The sequence below is a fragment of the Akebia trifoliata genome, chromosome 8 (genome assembly GCF_017979445.1).
Source record: "Akebia trifoliata isolate Shusen 1 chromosome 8, ASM1797944v1, whole genome shotgun sequence".
NCBI lineage: Eukaryota > Viridiplantae > Streptophyta > Magnoliopsida > Ranunculales > Lardizabalaceae > Akebia > Akebia trifoliata.
The window spans coordinates 2,509,918-2,529,892 of record NC_141382.1 but is presented as its reverse complement, the minus strand read 5'-3'; the positions used below and the strand labels follow the sequence as shown (position 1 = coordinate 2,529,892).

The 19,975-nt window shown below is 35.5% G+C and overlaps 1 protein-coding gene and 2 non-coding genes across 3 annotated transcripts; all 3 read right to left on the bottom strand.

Moving 5' to 3' along the window:
* Positions 1-2,535: 2,535 nt before the first annotated feature.
* LOC147395423 (small nucleolar RNA U3) lies at positions 2,536-2,758 on the bottom strand. Its single transcript, XR_015181241.1, has one exon. It is a non-coding gene; the product is annotated as a small nucleolar RNA U3 (small nucleolar RNA).
* A 1,890-nt stretch (positions 2,759-4,648) lies between these two features.
* On the bottom strand, positions 4,649-4,872 carry LOC147395422 (small nucleolar RNA U3). Its single transcript, XR_015181240.1, has one exon. It is a non-coding gene; the product is annotated as a small nucleolar RNA U3 (small nucleolar RNA).
* A 1,972-nt stretch (positions 4,873-6,844) lies between these two features.
* On the bottom strand, positions 6,845-16,070 carry LOC147395421 (uncharacterized). The gene is made up of 4 exons (XM_086449160.1): positions 15,469-16,070; positions 13,778-14,719; positions 7,602-7,649; positions 6,845-7,517 (listed from the first exon to the last, which is right to left on the bottom strand). The coding sequence occupies exons 1-4, from the start codon at positions 15,667-15,669 to the stop codon at positions 7,074-7,076; spliced, it is 1,635 nt and encodes a 544-aa protein (XP_086305286.1). The 5' UTR covers positions 15,670-16,070; the 3' UTR covers positions 6,845-7,073.
* Between the last annotated feature and the right edge of the window lie 3,905 nt (positions 16,071-19,975).

The window sequence follows — 19,975 nt, the reverse complement described above, 5'->3', positions numbered from 1 at the left end:
GTGGGACATCCAAGAGGTTTTGTATACATCAACTTTAGTGCCATAAACATCCACTACACATTAAAAAAACATATCTTTGTTTGGATAAATTCAAATATAGTGGCAAACACGATAAAGACTCTCTAACAGATAAGAGAGATAAGAGAATGTTTTACATCCCATCCTTGAATAAAAATTTCTTGAGTAGTGCTGTGGTGACACAAAGGTAACAAAAACTTGTTGTGGCGTGCAGTTTATCACCGTAGATGCTTTTCTGTTAGATATGAGTAAAAAGCATCTATGATTATGTGCGCGCCACCACATCATTTTTGTCAACTTTGTGTCTCCATTTATGTCAGTTCAGCATTTTTTCAAATTTTCTATTGTCCAACCCACTCAATCCCACGTTTTGTTGGATATTTGAGGGAATAATTACTTACCGTGTGGGAGGGGTTTCTTTTTAATAATCCCTAAATTTTTTAGAAAATTTTAATAGTCCATTTAATAAATTTTTTATTTCTAAATGATCCATCAACCTCATCTCTACTAATAATATTTTTTTGAGTATCCAAATTATCATTTTCTCATTTTCTTCACGTACTTGGGTTTTCAATGGTGATTGATTTTCAACAATTTTTAACGGTGAATGATGAATGGAGAATTATATACTTGTAATATATTTTGATTTATTTTAACGACTAATAACAAAAAATTACAAACAGAAGTGTAATTCTAAAATTTGAAGTATTTGTTGTAACGTTTGACTTGAATATCCGTTTCGCAATGATAATATATGCATTTGGAGTATTTGGTGAAAATTTATCCAATATCAAAGTCAAAAAATAAAAAATCTTAACCATACTTACAATATCAAGTTCAGCACTTGTTATTATTGAGTTCAACATTTTTATTGTTGAGATCCACAATTTTATAATTGAGTTTAACATATATTTTTTTTTTAACTGTTGAGATCTAACATTTTTATTGTTGATGATAAGTTTGTCAAACTTAACAATAAAAATAGTGTTCTCAACAATTAAAAAAATGTTAGATCTCGGCAATTAAAATGTTGAGTTTGATAATGTAAAAATTTTTTGATTGCGATAATAAAAATATTGGATTCAACAATTAAAAAAAAATATTGAATTTGACATTAAAATTGTTGATTTCAACAATCCAAATATTGAATTTGATAGTAAAAAAAAATTTAATTCAATACTAAAATTAGTGTTGAACTCGACACTAAAATTGTTGATCTCCACGATAAAATTTTGAACCCGCCAATAAAAGTGTTGACTTGATACTGAAAGAAAAAATATGAATTCAACACTAAAATTGTTGATCTCCACAATAAAAATTTTGAGCTTGACACTGAAAATATGATTAAGATTTTTCGTTTTTCGACCTCCATAGTAAATAATCTTCCCCAAATATCAAAAATCCATATATTATAAGAATAATGATTTCCAACGTCCACTCATTTGCCTCAAGATTCACATAATCATAAGTATTTTCTTGTGTATCCCGAGGCAAATGATTAAGGTTTTGTGATGGGGGCGTACGTCAGAGGGAGGCGTTAGATTATCACGTCTCATATTATAATTGTGAAATTGACATTTGAATCAAACATTACAATGAAATTAAAAAATAATAATAATAATAGAATCGTAATTTTGTTTATCATTTTTTGTTACAAATTGTTGAAATAGATTTAATATATATATACATCTAAATGTGCAAAATTAAGAATTTATCATTCTCCATTCGCATTAAAAATCATCGAAAATAATTACAATCGCCATTAAAAAATCTAAGTACATGAAGAATATTAAAATAAAATAAAAAGGAGTTTGGAAACTCGAAAAGGGAGATGAGGTGAGGGACTGTCTATATAATAAAACACAATAGTGAGTCTCATTCTCGATACCCCCCCCCCCCCCCCCCCCCCCCAATTTTAGATGTATAAAGTTTACTAAATGACTAAAATGCACTTATCTTCAAGTTATAACTAAAATCCCCAGATTATTTTTTTTCTCCCAAAAACAGTCATCTTCAAACTGTAAAAATTAAAAATTAAAAATTCCCTACATCTTCAACTTTAAAATTCCACTTTACTTCATCCTTCAAACATGAAGAACTAGATATAATTTTTGAAGAAGTAGAAGACGATGAAATTTTATGTAGAAAAATCAAATATTTTCTAGTGGGAATGAAACAGAGTTGAATAGATTAAAAATATGGGTATTTTAGTAAATATACTCAAGCAAAATGCTAACCAAAAGTTCACCTATTACCCACCTCAAATCTTCTACCAAAACTAAGAACAACAAAATCCAAACTTTGGGGGAAAAAGAAAGCTCACCCATCTCCAATTTTCCATCAAACATGAAGAACAACAAAACCCAAATCTCAAATTAAAAACTTAATAGTCTAACTGCTCATCTTCTCGAGGAGAATCCCTTTTCTTTTTATAATTTGAGATATGGGTTTTGTTGAAAAAATCTAAATGTTCATCTTCTGGAGGAGAATCCATTTCTTATGGCAAAAAATTTTTGTTATCTGTCAGACAACCGAACGACCATCTCAACCCACCAAGGCGAGCTGAGAACGATCCTCTACAGACATGGTCCAAGATTTTGAATCATTGGACCATTAGCCGTTAATCACGCTCTGATCGCACGGTTTTGATTCATCCACCAGACTTTGATTCCTGTCTCCTTAGAACTCAAGGATACAGAGGCACGAGCCTATAGAACAGATCCTGTTCAAGTAAGGTCGTGTCCATTAATCTTGTTTCTTGGTTATAACAACTAAAAGCATCTTTTGTAGCTGATCGATGTGGGACTAAAAGCTTTTATGTTTTTAATATTCAATTATGTTGACCTTTCGAGAAACAAAACGGATAAGAAATGGGAACACCAGGTTTCGATCCCACGACCTTTGGGTTGTGACTCACCAGATTTGCTAGAAAAGAGGATTCGATTATTTTGAGTCGTGCTGAGTAACATCAAAATGTACATTGATTCTCATATTGCTGATGTTGCGGTGCACACATAACCGTAGATACTTTACACTCGTATCTCGTAGAAAGCATATCTATGGTTTCATACATAAATCCACATCACCAATGTGAGAATCGATGTACATTTTAATGTTACTTCAGTATTTTCCTTGTTTGATTAATACCATAGATGTGAGCGAAAAAACCACAAATCCATCACTTTAAAACAGTAAAAAAAAAAAAAATTGTATATAGATACCTAATTATGATAATGGTCTCTTGATCGGACCGTGGTGATCGTCCATTGATACATCAAATCAGAAGTTGGTCAGTTGATCGAATGGACTGAAACAGAACGAGGTACACTGTTCCATGGAAGAATTGAGTCTCAATGCTTTCATATCTTCAAATGTGGAAAAATCGATTTTTAATTTTTAAGAAATTTAATATTTTATGGATCAATTTGCAAAGCATTTAGGGTGTAATAAGTAAAAGTTGGGGTGCCAATAACAGCTATTTTTTTTATTGTGATGTCTGCTAATCCGGGCTTAGAACCAAAAGAAGAAAAAAAAAATTACATAAATGTATATTTATTAAATTCATTTGAACCATTTAGATCCAATGGTTTAAAAATTACAGATGTTTGATCCAACCAATTCGCTGGATTCAATCCCACGCTTTGTTGGATATTTGAGGGGATAATTACTTACTAGACCTTGTGAGAGAGGTTTTTTAAAATAGTTCTTAGATTTTATTTTAAAATATCATAATAGTCTATTAATAAATCTTTTATCTCTAAATGATCCCTCAACCGTATCTCCTCTAATAATATTTTTTGGAGTATCCAAATTATCATTTTCTCATCTTCTTCACGTACTTGGGTTTTGAATGGCAAATAAAATCATTTTCAACGATTTTTAACGGTGAAAGATGTCTGGAGAAATATATACTCATAATATTGAACATTTGGATGTATATTTTGATTTATTTTAAAGACAGATAATAAAAAATGACGAACGGAATTGTAATTCTAAATTTTCGAAGATTTTGTTGTAACGTTTGACTCGAATGTCCATTTCACAACTATAATATATGCATTGGGGATTTGGAGAAAATTTATCCAATATCAAAGTAGGAAAAAAAGAAAATTTGAATCATATTTACAATGTCAAGTTCAACAATTTTAGAATTGAGTTTAACATTTTTTTTTATCGAAGTGTTCAACAATTTTATTGTCTAGATCAAGCATTTTTTATTGTTGAGATCAATATTTTTATTATCAATGATAAAATTGTTAAATTTGACAATAAAAATGTTGAGTTCGATAATAAAAAAAATATTGATCTCAACAATAAAAATATTAAACTGTGAGAGTAAGTATTTTTTGAATTCAATACTAAAATGATGAACTCGACACTAAAATTGTTGATCTCCACAATAAAATTATGAACTCGACAATCGACACTGGAAAAAACAAATTGAATTTAACACTAAAATTGTTGATCTCCACCATAAAATTTTGAACTCAACACTACAAATATGATTTACATTCTACCAAAAACTAAGAACAACAAATTCCATAGTTGGGGGAAGTAAAAAAGAAAAGCTCACCCATGACCCATCTCTAATTTTCAAAATAAATATATATTTTTGTCTAAAAGGTTTAGAAGTCTGTCAGACAACCGTACGACCATCTCAGCCCACCAAGGCGAGCTAAGAACGATCCTCTACAGAGATGATCCAAGAATTGAATCAGTGAATCATCTTAGCCGTTAATCACGCTCTGATCGTACGGTCATAATTCATCCACCAGACTTAGGTTCCTGTCTCCTTAGAACTCAAGGATACAGAGGTACGAGCCTATAGAACAGATCCTGTTCAAGTAAGGTCGTGTCCATTACTCTTGTTTCTTGTTTATAAGGAATGAAAGTGTCTTCTATCTCTGATCGATGTGGGACTAAAATCTAACGTTTTTAACTTTTAATAATATTGAACTTCTGTAAAGACAAAAGGGTTAAGAAAGGGAGAAGTGGGAGCCAGGTTTCGAACGCACGACCTTTAGGTTGTGACTCAATGGATTTGCTAGAAAACAGGATTCGATTATTTTATAAGTGCTGCTATTGCCACACCAATTCCTATGCAGATCACCAAAGAATTGCACAGTTGGTGTGGCGTTAATAAAAGTTGGTGTGGCAATACTAACATGTGTGAGACAAAATCACAAAATCCATCACTTTAATACAGTAAAAAAATTGTATATAGATATTGATTTATGATAATGGTCTCTTGATCGACGGTGGCGATCGTCCATTGATACATCGAATCAAAAGGTTGGTCAGTTGATCGAATGGACTGCAACAGAACAAGGTTCACTATTCTATGGAAGAACTGACAACTGAGTCCCAATGCTTCATATCTTTGAATGTGGGAAAATCAAATTTTCATTTTTAAGAAATTAAATTTTCGTGGCCTATTTTGCAAAGCATTTGGAATGTAATAAGTAAAAGTTGGGGTGTCAATAGCAGCTCTCTTTTTTTATTGTGATATCTACTAAACCGGGTTTAGAACCAAAAGAATTTTTTATTTTTTTTTACATAAAATGTATCTTTATTAAATCCATTTGAACCATTGGTTAAAAAATTACAGATGTTTGATCCAATGGCTAGAATCAAATGTTATAGCTAAGCTACATATCATTGATTTCTCAGTGAAGGATTGAGAAAAATTCTACTTAATTCGACCTTCAAATCACTTTGATAGAAAAAGAGTAAAACTCCCTTCAAATATTAGCTGAAATCCCCGGATTTTTTCTTCCCAACAGCATTTACGATTCTACTTAATTCAATCTTCAAATTTCAAGAACAAGATTCAAGTTTTGTAGAATTAGGATAGAAAGAAAAGTGTTTTCTACGGGGGATTAAGATGATAGATTTCAGATATAGTTGAATAGATTAAAAATAAGGTTGCAAAATGCACGATTAGGTTTACTCTTGACCGAAAATCTACATCCTTTATTTTGATGAATTAATGGTGAAATTCTCATTTTATTTAAAATACCTTGTTTAAATTACTAAATCAAAATTTCACCATTAATTCATAAATAAATAAAGGACAACTAAGGTGGTAAATCTAATCTTGGATTTTTAATAGGGAAAATAACTTAAAAGACCCTCACGAAAAGGTTTCTTTTTAAATAATTTCTAAATTTTTTATGATAGCTTAACAAGACATTTAGTATACTTTTTCTTTCTAAATGATCCTTAGACCTCATTTCCTACATTTCTTACTAGTGAATGACCTAACCATTTGAACTCATCATTATCATCCAAAAATTGGATTTTTGCCAACTTAATTGAATTTCGGATACTCTATTTCATCGAAAATGATTTAAGAAAGAAGAAGTCATTTCAAATGTATTCATTTTTTTTTTTTTTGTCCATAGTGAGTGATTCTTTTGAGTTGAAACCATCTAAACAAATTGTTATCTCAAATTTTTAATTGATTTTTCATGTATTTTAATTGATGGATTTTACCAATATCAAGTTCAACAATAAATAAAAAGTGATGATCTCAACAATAAAAATTATAAACTCAACACTACGTAAAAAAAAAAAAAAAAAAAATCAAGTTCAACAGTAGTAAAATGTGGTGACCTCAGCATTAAATAAAAAGCGGGTAAGTTTGCCAATAACAAGGGACCATTTAGAAAGAATTTTTTTTTTTACTAAATAAAAACTTAGAGACTATTTAAAAAGAAACCCTTCCCCAGGGGTCCTTTTAAGTAATTTTCCCTTCTTAATATCACCGATTTCACATGAGAAGATTAAATTTGGGCTTGGACCATAGCTTAATACGTTCGACACATAGCAAAAGAAACCTTGAGGTCGTGGGTTCAAGGCCAACTTACCCATAAAAAACAAAAAAAAAACTTTGAACCACAGATCCAGTTCACCCATACTCGAACAAAGCATCTTGTGACCAAATTCACCAACATCACATTATGGATCTTGAGTCGAAAAGGGGAATTGATAATTCTTCGTTAGAATGATCCCTGTTTGGGGTGGGTAGGGGGGAAACAATTTAGGGCCAAATGCTACGTAGAAGAATTGATAGTGGCCAGCTTGGTGGGTCTAATACTACTAGGTTGAGGATCTTTTACTGACTTTGAAGCTCCATCAATGGCTATGTTCCCTACACCCATCTCCATTGCTTCCCTCTCATCCTTCTCCCTCCTCTTTATCTCAGAAGTAAGACCATCTGTAGACTGGGTTTCGATGGCAGGCACAGAAGGTTGAAGAAGACGAGAACCCGCACTGATCCATGGATGTATAAGACACTGGGCAGCAGTTGGCCGCTTCTCAGGGACAAAATCAAGTATGGGGACCAGGAAGTCGACCATGTCATTTGCATCTGCTTCGGAGAAGTCATACTTCTCTACGAGAACCTTCTTAAGAGGCCAGAAACGTAATCGACGGATGTGCCTCAAATCACCGTATCTGTTGAAGAAGTCTCGCGAATACCGACCACCTAATGCAATCTGAAAATTTTGATGACCAAATGAAAATTAAAATAAGAATCTAATACTTTCAAGTACACAAGATGCAAGAGACAATAAGAGTACCTTGCGTGGCATCATCCCAAGAAGCTCCATCATCAGTGCCAAGTGGTCCTATTAAAAAAAAAAAAACATTACAACTATTATTGGACTTTGAAAAGAGCACTTGAATTAAGCTTCAACAAGAATATGGTGCATAATATAGGAATTATAACAAACCAAAGATTTGGAGATTTCAAGACCTACAAAAAAAAAGGCCTTTGAGAACACACCCATAACTTACATCAATAAAGGAAACCTGACTCAGCAATACATGCAATATACCTTTCAAGAATTCTAACACTGCACTTTTGTTTAGGGAAAGGAAAATCAAATCAACTATATAGAAGGCAATTAAACAAGGGATTTAACAAACTCAAATCTTAGATCAATGAAAGAAAAATGATTAAACAATGTAGATGGAACAGTCCACAATTTTGTGCCATGTGAAGCAAGTAGCTATAAGTGCGCCCAATCATACTGCAAGACTTCTACATAAGCTGATGGATGGACTGATTGGGTCAAGTCAAACGATTCAACACTTCCTCTAGAAAGGAGACCCATTATGTGTACCCTAAAATGTTGTGGGGCCCGCTCCACTACCAACAAGGGTTTCTATGTTAGTTCACCTGTAGGAAATGAGCTAATGATGTGTTAAATTAAGTGGCTAGGTTGGCATACTTGCCACAAATACTAAGTCAAAATACATGTTAGTGCTGATGAGGTTAGTCACATCATCCCAAACTTCTACAAATAGGACCCCAAGGATCTTTTAAAAGGGACAGAATTCAGATAACCAGAGTTCTACTAGGATCTTTTCTGATACTAACATCACTTCCTTTTCTTCGGCTCCTCTCTTTTTACACTACTCATTCTTCATACCTCATTGATGCAACAGTTTCTGAATTGTTGTGAACTAGGTTTGGACAAGAACTAGAGTCACCTCATTTGGCTGCTCAATCTTGTTATGTACATTGGCATGACTGATGACCGACGTGTGCGAACACATGCTTAAGACTTTATTCACACTTTTACAATGCGAACATACAAGTTGCTGCTATTCATAGACTTCAAAGATAAACTAGGGATGGAAAAACATGAAGACTCAGACAGGATTGCAAAGTTCAAATAATTTCCGCAGAGAATATCCAAATAGAAGTTGACCAACAATAATTTGACATTGGATGAAAAAACTAGAAATCAAGAGAAAACAATATTGAGATGGTTCGAGCACGTGCAAAGAAGACAATTAATGCACAGCCAGGAATGTGTTTTGAGCAAGCTAAGTGTTCTACAAGAGTGAGAGAAAAGGTAAAAAGTGAAGTAGACTAAGGAAGTGAGAAAAGACCTGAAGACGTGCTTTGACAGAAGATATAGATTTTAATGAAAGGATCAATTAGTTCTGAAGGATAATTTAGTCGACAACTGACAGTCCTCTAAGCATCTTCCAACTGTCGTCACAAATTTAGGGAATATTGGATTTTGTCTCTCCTGTGAAAATGTAGGTGTCATTATGATTCAACAAAATTGTGCCTCCAATTGTACTTGTGCATACATTATAGGAAAATCAAGAAGTTATCAAGATTTAAGACTCCAGAGGTTTGATTCATGGTGGTCAAGTGGCAGAGAAATATTATTTTTACATAATACGGGAACAAATTGTGCCCTTCTGGAGTAATTCCCATGTGGAAACAAATATGGTCATTTCTCTCTAAAAGTCCTGTTGCTTACCACTTATCCTAAAAGAAATCATTAAAATGGAGAGCGTGAAACCAAGGCAAAGAGAAAGGTAGGATTTATATGCCATGGAAGCTCTTGGCAAGAAAATATAGGAGGACTTGCTTGAAAGATCAATCATAAGAGCTTCGCCAAAAAAGTACTTATAGTCTGACGCAAGTAAATTAGTCCATTAGAAAAATCCATGGTTAATCAAACTGAGAAATGATGTACCATATATGAACAAATAAGTCAGGCTCCGCTTGGTTCGTCTAGTCCTAAATACAAAATCCATTCTCACATCAGAACCTGACTATGAGGGCCTAATACAAAGATAAAAAATATTTCCATTTAAATATCGCCTAGAAAGTCACATTTACCCCATTAATGGCTCAATAAGTCTCAGTTTCTCTACAAAAATATATTAAATAAGAATATCTATCGTTGGTAATTGAATCTGCTTTCCACATGAAAATAGAAAAGTGAGAAGGATGTGATAATTCCTACTTAGCCTCCTCAATCCTATGCCAAAATAAGTCAACTTCCATACATTTCAAGCTTCTAAAGGATGGATATGCTAAGATCCTATTTCTCGTCATCATGCTCCCCTGATGAACACAATTTCTAAGAATCTCTCATTTCAATACAATTTTCTTGCAAGTCAGTAATACAAACATCTATTCTACTTCAACACTTGGGCGAAATTGCAATTGAACGAGATAATGATTGCTAGATTTTGAGCTTCACTAACTTTGGATAAAGGAAAAAAAATTAACTATTACAATACCACAAGAGAAATCTTGTCTAAGGTGGATCTCAACAAAGAAACCACCTTTGACGGAGTTCTTAATCTCCATATGATGGATGTCAATAGATCAACAGAGTTCCAGGAGGCAAAGGAATGTAAAATGATCTGAATGAGAATGATGCCTCCTCTTCAACACCCAAATGTCTTCTTCAGTCCAAAATATTGGGGTGTCAGATTTGTGACTATTACGGCTAGTTAAAGAGTTAATCTCCCACTCATTAAAGTTCAACCTGAAGCCAAAGTCCCATGAAATATTGCCACCAAACTGATCTATGAAATTGCAAATTGGTAAAGTTTTTGTTTGTTGTTTCATTAAATGAGATTTAAAGGAAGCGTCACCTCAACAACAATCTTCCTAGAAACAAACCATATCAACTTTGTGTACCCTAAAAGCTACCCTTTTCCGGCACTTAAGCAAAACATTTTGGATAACACTCCACACACCATACCCACATGACCATCTCATATTTCTACTCTCCCAACCATAATTACTAGCCCCATAATTCCCTAAATAACAATCCTCCACGGGCTATTCTAGTCAATCCAAATCTCCACAACTACTTACTAAGCAACACAATATTCACGTCCTCGATAAAATAAAAGGTAATTATAAAATAAATAAATAAATCAGATTGAACATTATTTATCACAAAAGTACAAAGTTTTTTTCAATTTACAAAAAAGAACCTAAACCGGCACTTTAAACGTTGTTTTTCTTTTAATAATAAAATATAAAAAACCGACACTTACAGTGCCGCACATTTGTCTTTTATATATATATATATATATATATATATATATATATATATATATATATATATATATATATATATAGGGTCAAGTTCAAGGGCCATATGAGAAAACATATGAGAAAACTTTCGTTTTTCAAAATAAGGGTTAGAGGTTTTGGATTGAGCTGATTTTTTGCAAGGATGGTCACTATGATGAGAAGATCATCCTCACAAAAAATCAGCTCAATCAAAAACTTCTAAATCCATCAAAAGTGATTTACAAATTAGTGATAAAAATTGGTAAAAAATCGACGGTCCACATTCTAAATCACTTTTAATGGGGTTAGAAGTTTCAGATTGGGCTGATTTTTTTTTTTTGGATGATCTTCCCATCATAGAGATCATCCTCACAAAAAATCAGCTCAATCCAAAATTTCTAACCCATATTTTAAAATTTTATTTACCGTCGAAAGTTTTCTCATATGTTTTCTCATATGGCCCTTGAACCTGACCCATATATATATATATATATATATATAATAAAATAGGTGAGGGAAGAGGAAGTTTCACTTGGTGAGTTGGAAAAAAGTATGTCAGCCAAAAGCGCAAGGGGGGCTTGAGCATAAGGACGTTGAAGGTTATGAACCGAGCTTTGCTTGGTAAATGACTGTGGCGATTTGGGGAGGAAATTAATAGCCTATGGAGGAAGGTGATTGTTGCGAAGTTTGGAGAGATGTCGTTCGGATGGGAAAATAGGGGCTCGAGGCTCTCGTTTGGGTGTGGTGTGTGGAAAGGGATTCTCAAAGTCCTACCGGAGTTTCGGAAGTATATCAAGTTTGTTCTAGGATCTGGGAGAAGAGTGCGCTTTTGGGAAAACACTTGGTATGGCGAGTCCTCTCTTAATTTGAGGTTTCCCCTTTTGGCCTAATTATCAAATAAGAAAGGGTTACCTGTGAGGTCTTTCCTTAGTTATGAAGGGGGGGATGGAGGTTGGGACATGGGTTTTAGAAGGAACATTAATAATTGGGAATTGGAAGGGGTGGCTCTATTACTACATGTTCTTGAGGGGGTGAGACTTGTAGCGGAGGTGGCTGATGGTCTGTGTTGAAGAGCTAGTAGGATGGGGATTTTCTCAGTTTCTTCTTTTTATAAGGCGATGGAGACTACTGAGTTTGTATTCCCAACGAATGAGGTGTGAGATCAAAAAGTCCCGACCAAGGTTGCTTTCTTTATGTGGTGTGTTGTGTTGAGAAAGATTTTGACTATGGACCAGCTTATGAGAAGAGGAGTGTTTGGGCCGAATGTTAGTGTACTTTGTCTAAGAGATGAGGAGTACATTGACCACATCCTCATCCACTGCGCGTTCTCGTGTAAGATTTGGAGCGGTTGGGTGCATTCCATCTTCTGTGTTGGGTTTACTCCAGTGCTGGAAAGAGTGGGGTAGTTCCTGCCGAGGCGTGAAGAGAGTTTTGTGGGGCCTCTTGCCTTGCCATTTGTTGGGTCTTGTGGAAGGAGAGGAACAATATATGCTTTGAAAATAAAGGGCTGCAAGCCCTGGAGGTGGTGTTGTTAGTTCTTTCGTGTTTTTTCTTTTGGTCCAAAGTGCATATGGAATTTAGGGGGGTTTTCTTCTCAGATTTTGTTACTCGCTAGGATTGGGTCTGTGGTAGTAATAATATAAGTTCTTAGTCCTTGATAACCTCTCTAGTTGGTCTTCTTGACCACTTTCTCAATAAATTTCGTTAATTATCAACAACAACAAAAATGCCGCAATTTAATTTATTTATTTTTTTAATATTTCCGGCACTTCAAGTGCCGAAAATTTGACTTCCCCCTCGACAAAACCTCATCCCTTCTCCTGGTTCCTTCTTCTTTTTCTTCCTCCTCCACCTTCCTTCCTCCTTCAAGTGTCGAGGTAACTTTACCGTACTCTTTTTAAAATACCTTTACAAACTCTTGTTCGAGATCGATTGTCAAGATCGATGATCAAGATCTCGTCCTCATTGAATTACGGATATTTTTTTCATCAAGATCTGTCGAGGGGGAAGTCAAATTTTCGGCACTTACTAGTATCGGAAATATTTAAAAAAATTAAATTAAAATTGTGGCACTTGAAGTGCCGGATATTTATTTTTTTTTAAATTAATATTTTTTTGCGGCACTTGAAGTGTCGATTTTATTATTATTATTATAAATAATAATAAAAAAAGACAAATATGCGGCACTTTAAGTGCAGTTTTTTTTAATAATAAAGTTCCAGTTTTTTATATTTTATTATAAAAAAAAAACAGCACTTAAAGTGCCAATTTAGGTTCGTTTTGATAAATTTAAAAAACTTTGTACTTTTTTAATAAATAATGTTTCAATCTGGTTCGTTTTTTATAATTACCTCATAAAATAACAATACTCCCCTCTTAAGAGATTAGATTGTGTTCCAATCAACTATATGGCATTTGTGGAACTCAGTGTTGTTCTTCCACAAAAAATCAAGAATTTATTTATTGATTTCCTTCTAAATGAACTTGGGAATGGAGAACAGATAAAGAAAAACATGAGGGTGCTATTAATTAGAATTAACTCTCCATCTTTAGATAAAAATCTAGACTTCTAAGTCCATAACCTTAATAATACTGCATCAGACGTTACTTGAACTGGCCCTTGGAATCCAACAAAATAGCAACAAATATTGTTATGCACCACCAAGTAAGAAGGACCAGTTCTGAAGTGCTTACAATATTTGAATTCATTGCACACCATCAAAAACAATTGTTCATATAGGATTATAAAATGAGAAAATTGAGTACTCCAAATATTCAGTTATGTAGCGAGAAATATGGAAAACCCCGCTATAGTGTAGAAAACAGTTTGTTGAAGAAAACGTGGAAAGTAGGAACATAAACAGGGTTAAAAGCAATTACGGGTTTGAGAAAAAGGCAATGCATCCATACCTCATCCCTGTCGAAGTTGTCGCCACTGTGAGGATCAAAGAGAACATCCCCAGTTGCAAGCTCAAAACAAATGCAAGCAAAAGACCACATATCAGCTGAGGTAGAGTATTTAGATCCAAGGAGAACCTCTGGACACCTATACTGCCTTGTCTGAATGTCACTTGTGAATTGCTTATACGTCCAGCAAGCATTCCCAAAATCAACTAATTTGCATCTGAGATCAATGGATTGCAACAGCTTCTCCCTCGTGGAGCGACTCCCTCTCCTATGACCCTGATTTTCTTGCCGATCATCCTTTACCCCATCAGCGTCAGACGAGTTACCTTTGCTCATAGAACGTTTGGGCTGGTCTTCCACGTCATCTGCATTCGAATCCTGTTCAGTTTCATCGCAAGCTTCCTTCCCAGCACAACCCTGAGCTGCTCGTTTTGCCTTTCTTCGGATTTTTTTCTTTTGGTTCTTCGTCAAATCCCCATTTGAACTCTTAACATCTTTCTGGACACCAGACTCAAACATAGATTTGTCCTTGCTATTGGGAAGAATGAGTGGAGTTCCCAACTTTCCAGGATCTTTAGATGGGTCAATCATGGCCAAAAGCAAGATATTCTCTGGCTTCAAATCAGTGTGAATGATGGAGAGCTGGCGATGCAAGTAATCCAAACCCACTAGAATATGAAAACAAATTTCCTTAACCATATGGAGTGGTATCCCGCGGTAATCGCTATACTTAATAAGAGTAAGAAGATTATCACCCAAGTACTCAAAAACCATACAAACATGCTGCCCATTTGGCCCCAAGTGCTTGAAATGATCCAAGAGCTTCACAACACACTTTTTATCATCTGGGTCTCCCTCTGCGACCTGTCTAAGTATGGTTATTTCATCCATTGCTGCCTCAGTGTAGTGCTGAGCACTCTTTTGGACTTTTAGAGCTACATAACGCTACAGGCGGGTTCACGTGAAAGCAATTAAAAACAAGGAATTTCAATATGGGTAAGAATCTTGACAAAATCACATTACAGAAAAGGGATATAAAAAAAAAGGACATTTTGCATAAACTACAGATAAACAGGAGCAAACAAGTGGAAAAAATAACCATATCAACAACAACAAGAAGTGCTGAGTGCTCTTTTCGACTTCTAGGTTTATGTTAAAGGAATTAAAAACATAGAATTTCAATATGGGTTTGAATCATTAACAAAACCCCATTAAAGAAAAAGTATAAAAAGAGGATATTACGCATAAATTACAGATACCCCGAAGTGAACAACAAGAAGTGCTGCACGTGCTTTTCAGCATTCAGGTTTATGTTCTTTTCAGCATTCAGGTTTATGTGAAAGCAATTAAAAACAACGAATTTCAATATGGATTCGAATCATTAACAAAACCTCATTACAGAAAAAGTATAAAAAGATGACATTTCTTAATTTACAGATACCGAGAAGTGAACAGCAATAACAAGTGCTGATCGCTTTTTTGGACTTTCAGAGCTGCAACACTACAGGATTTATGTGAAAGCAATTAAAAACAAAGAATTTCAATATGGATTCGAATCATTAACAAAATCCCATTCCATATTAAGCACAAAAGGAGAATATTTCGTTCAAATTACAGATACCCACAAGTGAACGAGTAAAAAAAAAAAAAAAAGAACCACATCAACAACAAGAGGAGGAAGAAGAAGGGCGTACAGAGTTTTGAGTGTCCCAAGCGAGCCAAACAGTAGAGAAATGGCCCCAACCGAGTTTGCTCTGGACAACATAGCTTCCTCCCTTAAAGGTATCACCGATTCGAACAGCGTGATAACCTCCTCTCCTGTAATCCTCCGTTCCTTCATCTTCCGAAGTGTAATCACTGCTATTGGTTTGATCCTCTATCTGATTATCCTCCATTGAAGAACGAACAAAGATGATTCAACAAATTGCGTCGATCGATCTGTTCTTCTTCTTCTCCAAGGCAGAATGTTGAAAGCGATCAATCGATCGAACTCTCTTATTGTTAGATCGAGAGATTTTGCTTAAAACTAGGGTTTCACAAGTCTCTCTCTCTCTCTCTCTCTCTCTCTCTCTCTCTCTCTCTGTTAGTTTGTGACTTTGTGTGAGAAAAATAAGAAACGGTATAAAAATTAGGTTTTTAAGGATTTTGGAGTAAATTAGAGGAACTCTCTCCTCTTTTTTCCCGAATGGGGTTTGCCTTGTTTGGAAATCAAAGAAAGAAACTGAGGAGAAAAAGACAGCTCTACCGCCATAGAGAAAAGAGAGAACTGTAGGACCCTTTTCTCTCCTCTCTTCTTCTCATTCTACTTAGTTGATCATAATTGTTTTATTTATCTCACAAATATCTTATAATTAACAATTAATTTAACTTTAAAATTAAATGACTAACAAACAATTAATTTAAAAATGTAAAACATATTCAGTCAAAAGTTGCTGTTAACAACAAAAAAAAATGCAAATCTGTTAAATGGATATTATAATGACACATGTATCTCGACAAATACTATTTCTCTCAGCCTATTAAATTTATCAAAATCAATTAGGAATAATTTTGTGACAAGAGATCATGGACTAGTTTGAGGTGGGCAGATGTTGAGTGTATATTTGCCTCCACTCTCAGATGTGTCATACCCTTGTTAAGTCCCTTACTCTCTTATATTTATAGTATTCCTTTTTTTTCAACAGATCGATTTTTTAGAGTAATTGGTTGTTTTTTTTTTTTGATTAATATAACTTTCATTAAAGGAGAAGAAGAAGAAGATTGGTGGCTGAGGAAGCCCCCATACAAGCTAACAAGAAAAGCAACAAAAACGAAAAACAAAAAAACCGACAAATACAAATAAAAAGCACAGATAATGAATTGTAGAAGAACAAGCTCGATCTACAAGAAGCTAAGGATCTCCGATGTTGTCCCAATTAAAAGCCAAATCTCGAAAGCGCACCCCCTCAAAGTCCTTACTCATCTTTGACCAAAGAAAAAGTATCCCCAAAATTTCAAAAATCACTTTGTTAGATGAACTCTCCTTGCTGTGGAACACCCTGTTGTTGCGCTCTCTCCAGATACCCCAAGCAATAGCGGCTGGAAGGATAGTCCAAAGATACCCCTTCTTCGAAGAGAAGATATTGAAACTCCACCCTTTTAAAAGAGCCAGCCAAGAAAAAGGAAGAACCCAATCCATTTGAAATCGAGATAAAAAGAACACCCAAATAGCCCGAGCAAAAGAACAATGAATAAGGATGTGATTGACAGACTCCCCATCCTTAGAACAAAGACAACAAAAATTTGGTGTAATCCACCCCCGAGAAATCAAGTTATCCAAGGTAAGAATTCTACCCATCGAGGCAAGCCATAAAAAGAACGAAACCTTAGAGGGAACCAGAGTGGACCAAATAACATAAGGAAAAAACTCAACCTCACACAATGGAAGCAAACAATGATAAAATGACTTAACAGAAAACTTCTTGTCCTTAGCCTTGAACCATTCCCTTCTGTCGAGTTCGTTCTCTCTGACTTGGGTCAAATTAAGGAGATCTAGAAGAGATGCAACCTCCGTCAATTCCCAATCATTGAAATTCCTCATAAAACCCAAATCCCAAGAATCTGTGTTCCCGTCCCGGATCAGACATTGCCTTACCGAATTTTTTTTTTTCAAAGAGCAAGCGTACAATGATGGAAATTGGGTAGACAGAGATGAATTCCCGCACCAAATATCCTCCCAAAATCTAACCTTGTCCCCCAAACCAATTTTGAATCTAACCCCCTGATCAAACTTATCTACTCCCTTCATGATACCTCTCCACACGCTGCACCCGTAAGTTCCTCTAGCCTCACCACTATACCAACCAAACCCCTTCTCTCCATATTTTTCCTGGATCACTCTCCTCCACAAATTGTCTCTTTCTTCCCCGAATCTCCAAAGCCACTTACCCAACAAGGCTTTATTCGTTAGTCTTAACCCTCTAATCCCCAGTCCTCCATTCTTCTTTGGAGTGCAAACTAACTTCCAATTCACCAAATGATACTTTCTACCACCAGTGTTACCATTCCACAGAAAATTCTTCATAAGCCTTTCAATCTTAACTTCTACCGATTTAGGTAGAGAGAACAAGGATAAAAAGTAAATTGGGATACTCGTTAACGTGTTTTTGATCAATGTAACCTTACCACCTTTAGAGAGATATTTTGCCTTCCACGTGCTCAATTTCTTCTCCATTTTCTCGATAACCCCCTCCCAAATATTCTTACTACAGTACGGAGCCCCTAAAGGTAACCCTAAGTAGGATGAAGGAAGCGTATCGCTACGGCATCCCAAAATAGCTGCTAAAACTAGAAGGTTCGGCACCTCACAAATCCCAAACAACTTGCTTTTTTGCAGATTGACATGTAAACCTGAAATTGCTTCGAAGCACCCCAACAAAACCCGAAGACTTCTCACTTGATCTCTAATAGGATCTAAGAATACTAAGGTGTTATCTGCGAATTGCAAGTGCGAGATAAGAGGACCCTCATTATTCACTCTAAACCCAGATAACCTTCCCATCTCAACTCCCCTACTAAATAGTTTCCCCAAGGCCTCTGTTACTATAAGGAATAAAAATGGGGATAACGGATCTCCCTGTCTTAACCCCCTAGAGCTCCTAAAATAACCTGCCGGACTGCCATTGACTAAGATAGAAAAGGAAACCGAAGTGACACACTTCATAACCCACCCAATCCACTTAGAACCAAAACCCATTCTGCCCAACATATACTTCAAAAAATCCCAGCTCACATGGTCATAAGCCTTCTGCATATCAATTTTTCCTATTAACCCCGCATTCTTATCTTTCATCCTGGAATCTAAGCATTCATTAGCCATTAACACACCATCCAGAATTTGTCTTCCCTTGAGGAAAACACCTTGTTCTAAGCCAATTAACTTCTTCATCACTACTTTCAATCTGTTTGCCAACACCTTAGAAATTATCTTATAAACCGACCCCACTAAGCTGATAGGCCTGAACTCACTCAACTCTTCTGCCCCTACTCTCTTGGGAATCAAAGCCACAAAGGTACTATTAAGACCATAATCCAAGCAATCTTTATCCTGCAGTTCCCACACCACCTTCATGAAATCTTCGGCTATGATATCCCAACAATGCTTGAAAAACTCCATTGTAAAACCATCTGGCCCCGGAGCTTTGTTCCCACCCATGGATGCAATCACTAATCTCACTTCATCCTCCCCAATCTTCCTTTCCAACCACTCTCTCTCTTCATGGGTTACCGAATTGAACTCGATATTGTCAGGGCGAGGTCTTGTATCCTCTCTTTCCCTATAAAGCTCTTTGTAGTAGCCCACAACACCCTCTCTAATACTCTCTTCTCCTTCCACCATTCTACCATTGATCATCAAGTTGGACATTTGGTTATTCCTTCTTTGGTAATTAGCCACCTTATGAAAAAACTTAGTATTATTATCACCCTCTTTAAGCCACTGAATCCTTGATTTTTGCCGCCAACTTATCTCCTCCATCAAGACCACTCTTTGGAATTCTAACTTAAGCTCCGTTCTCTTTATTCTTTCATCTATCTCAAGCTCCCCCACTTCCTCCTTGAGGTCGAAAATTTCTATTTCCTTGAGTAACACCCCTTTTTTCACTTCTATCCTCCCCACTTCTTCCTTGTTCCACGTCTTCAATTTCTCTTTAAGAAATTTGAGCTTATTCTTGAAGGCAACTCCTGGGTGCCCCAGCCTAGGGCAAACACTCCACCATTCTTTAACTAGATCTGCAAAATTTGGGTGGATAAGCCACATATTCTCAAAACGGAAAGGAATTAGACTAGTACGGCATTGCCCCATCTCAATAACAATAGGAGTATGATCCGAAATGGGGCTAGGAGCTGCCGTTTGAACCACATTACGAAACTTCTCCTCCCAATCCCCGCTCACCAAAAATCTATCCAATCTGGACAACCTAGGGTTAGCTTGATTATTTGACCAAGTAAATCTCCTACCGCGCAGAGGTAAGTCCATTAAAGCAAATCTGTTAATGAAAGCATTGAAGTCCCTCATCCCCTTTGTGCTGCTTTGCCCCCCATTCTTTTCATTGATGAATCTGATAACATTGAAATCTCCACCCAAGACCCAAGGTTTATCCCAATAACCCTCGATGTCTTCCAGTTCTTCCCAAAATTGTTGTCGCTCCCTACTATTAGTTG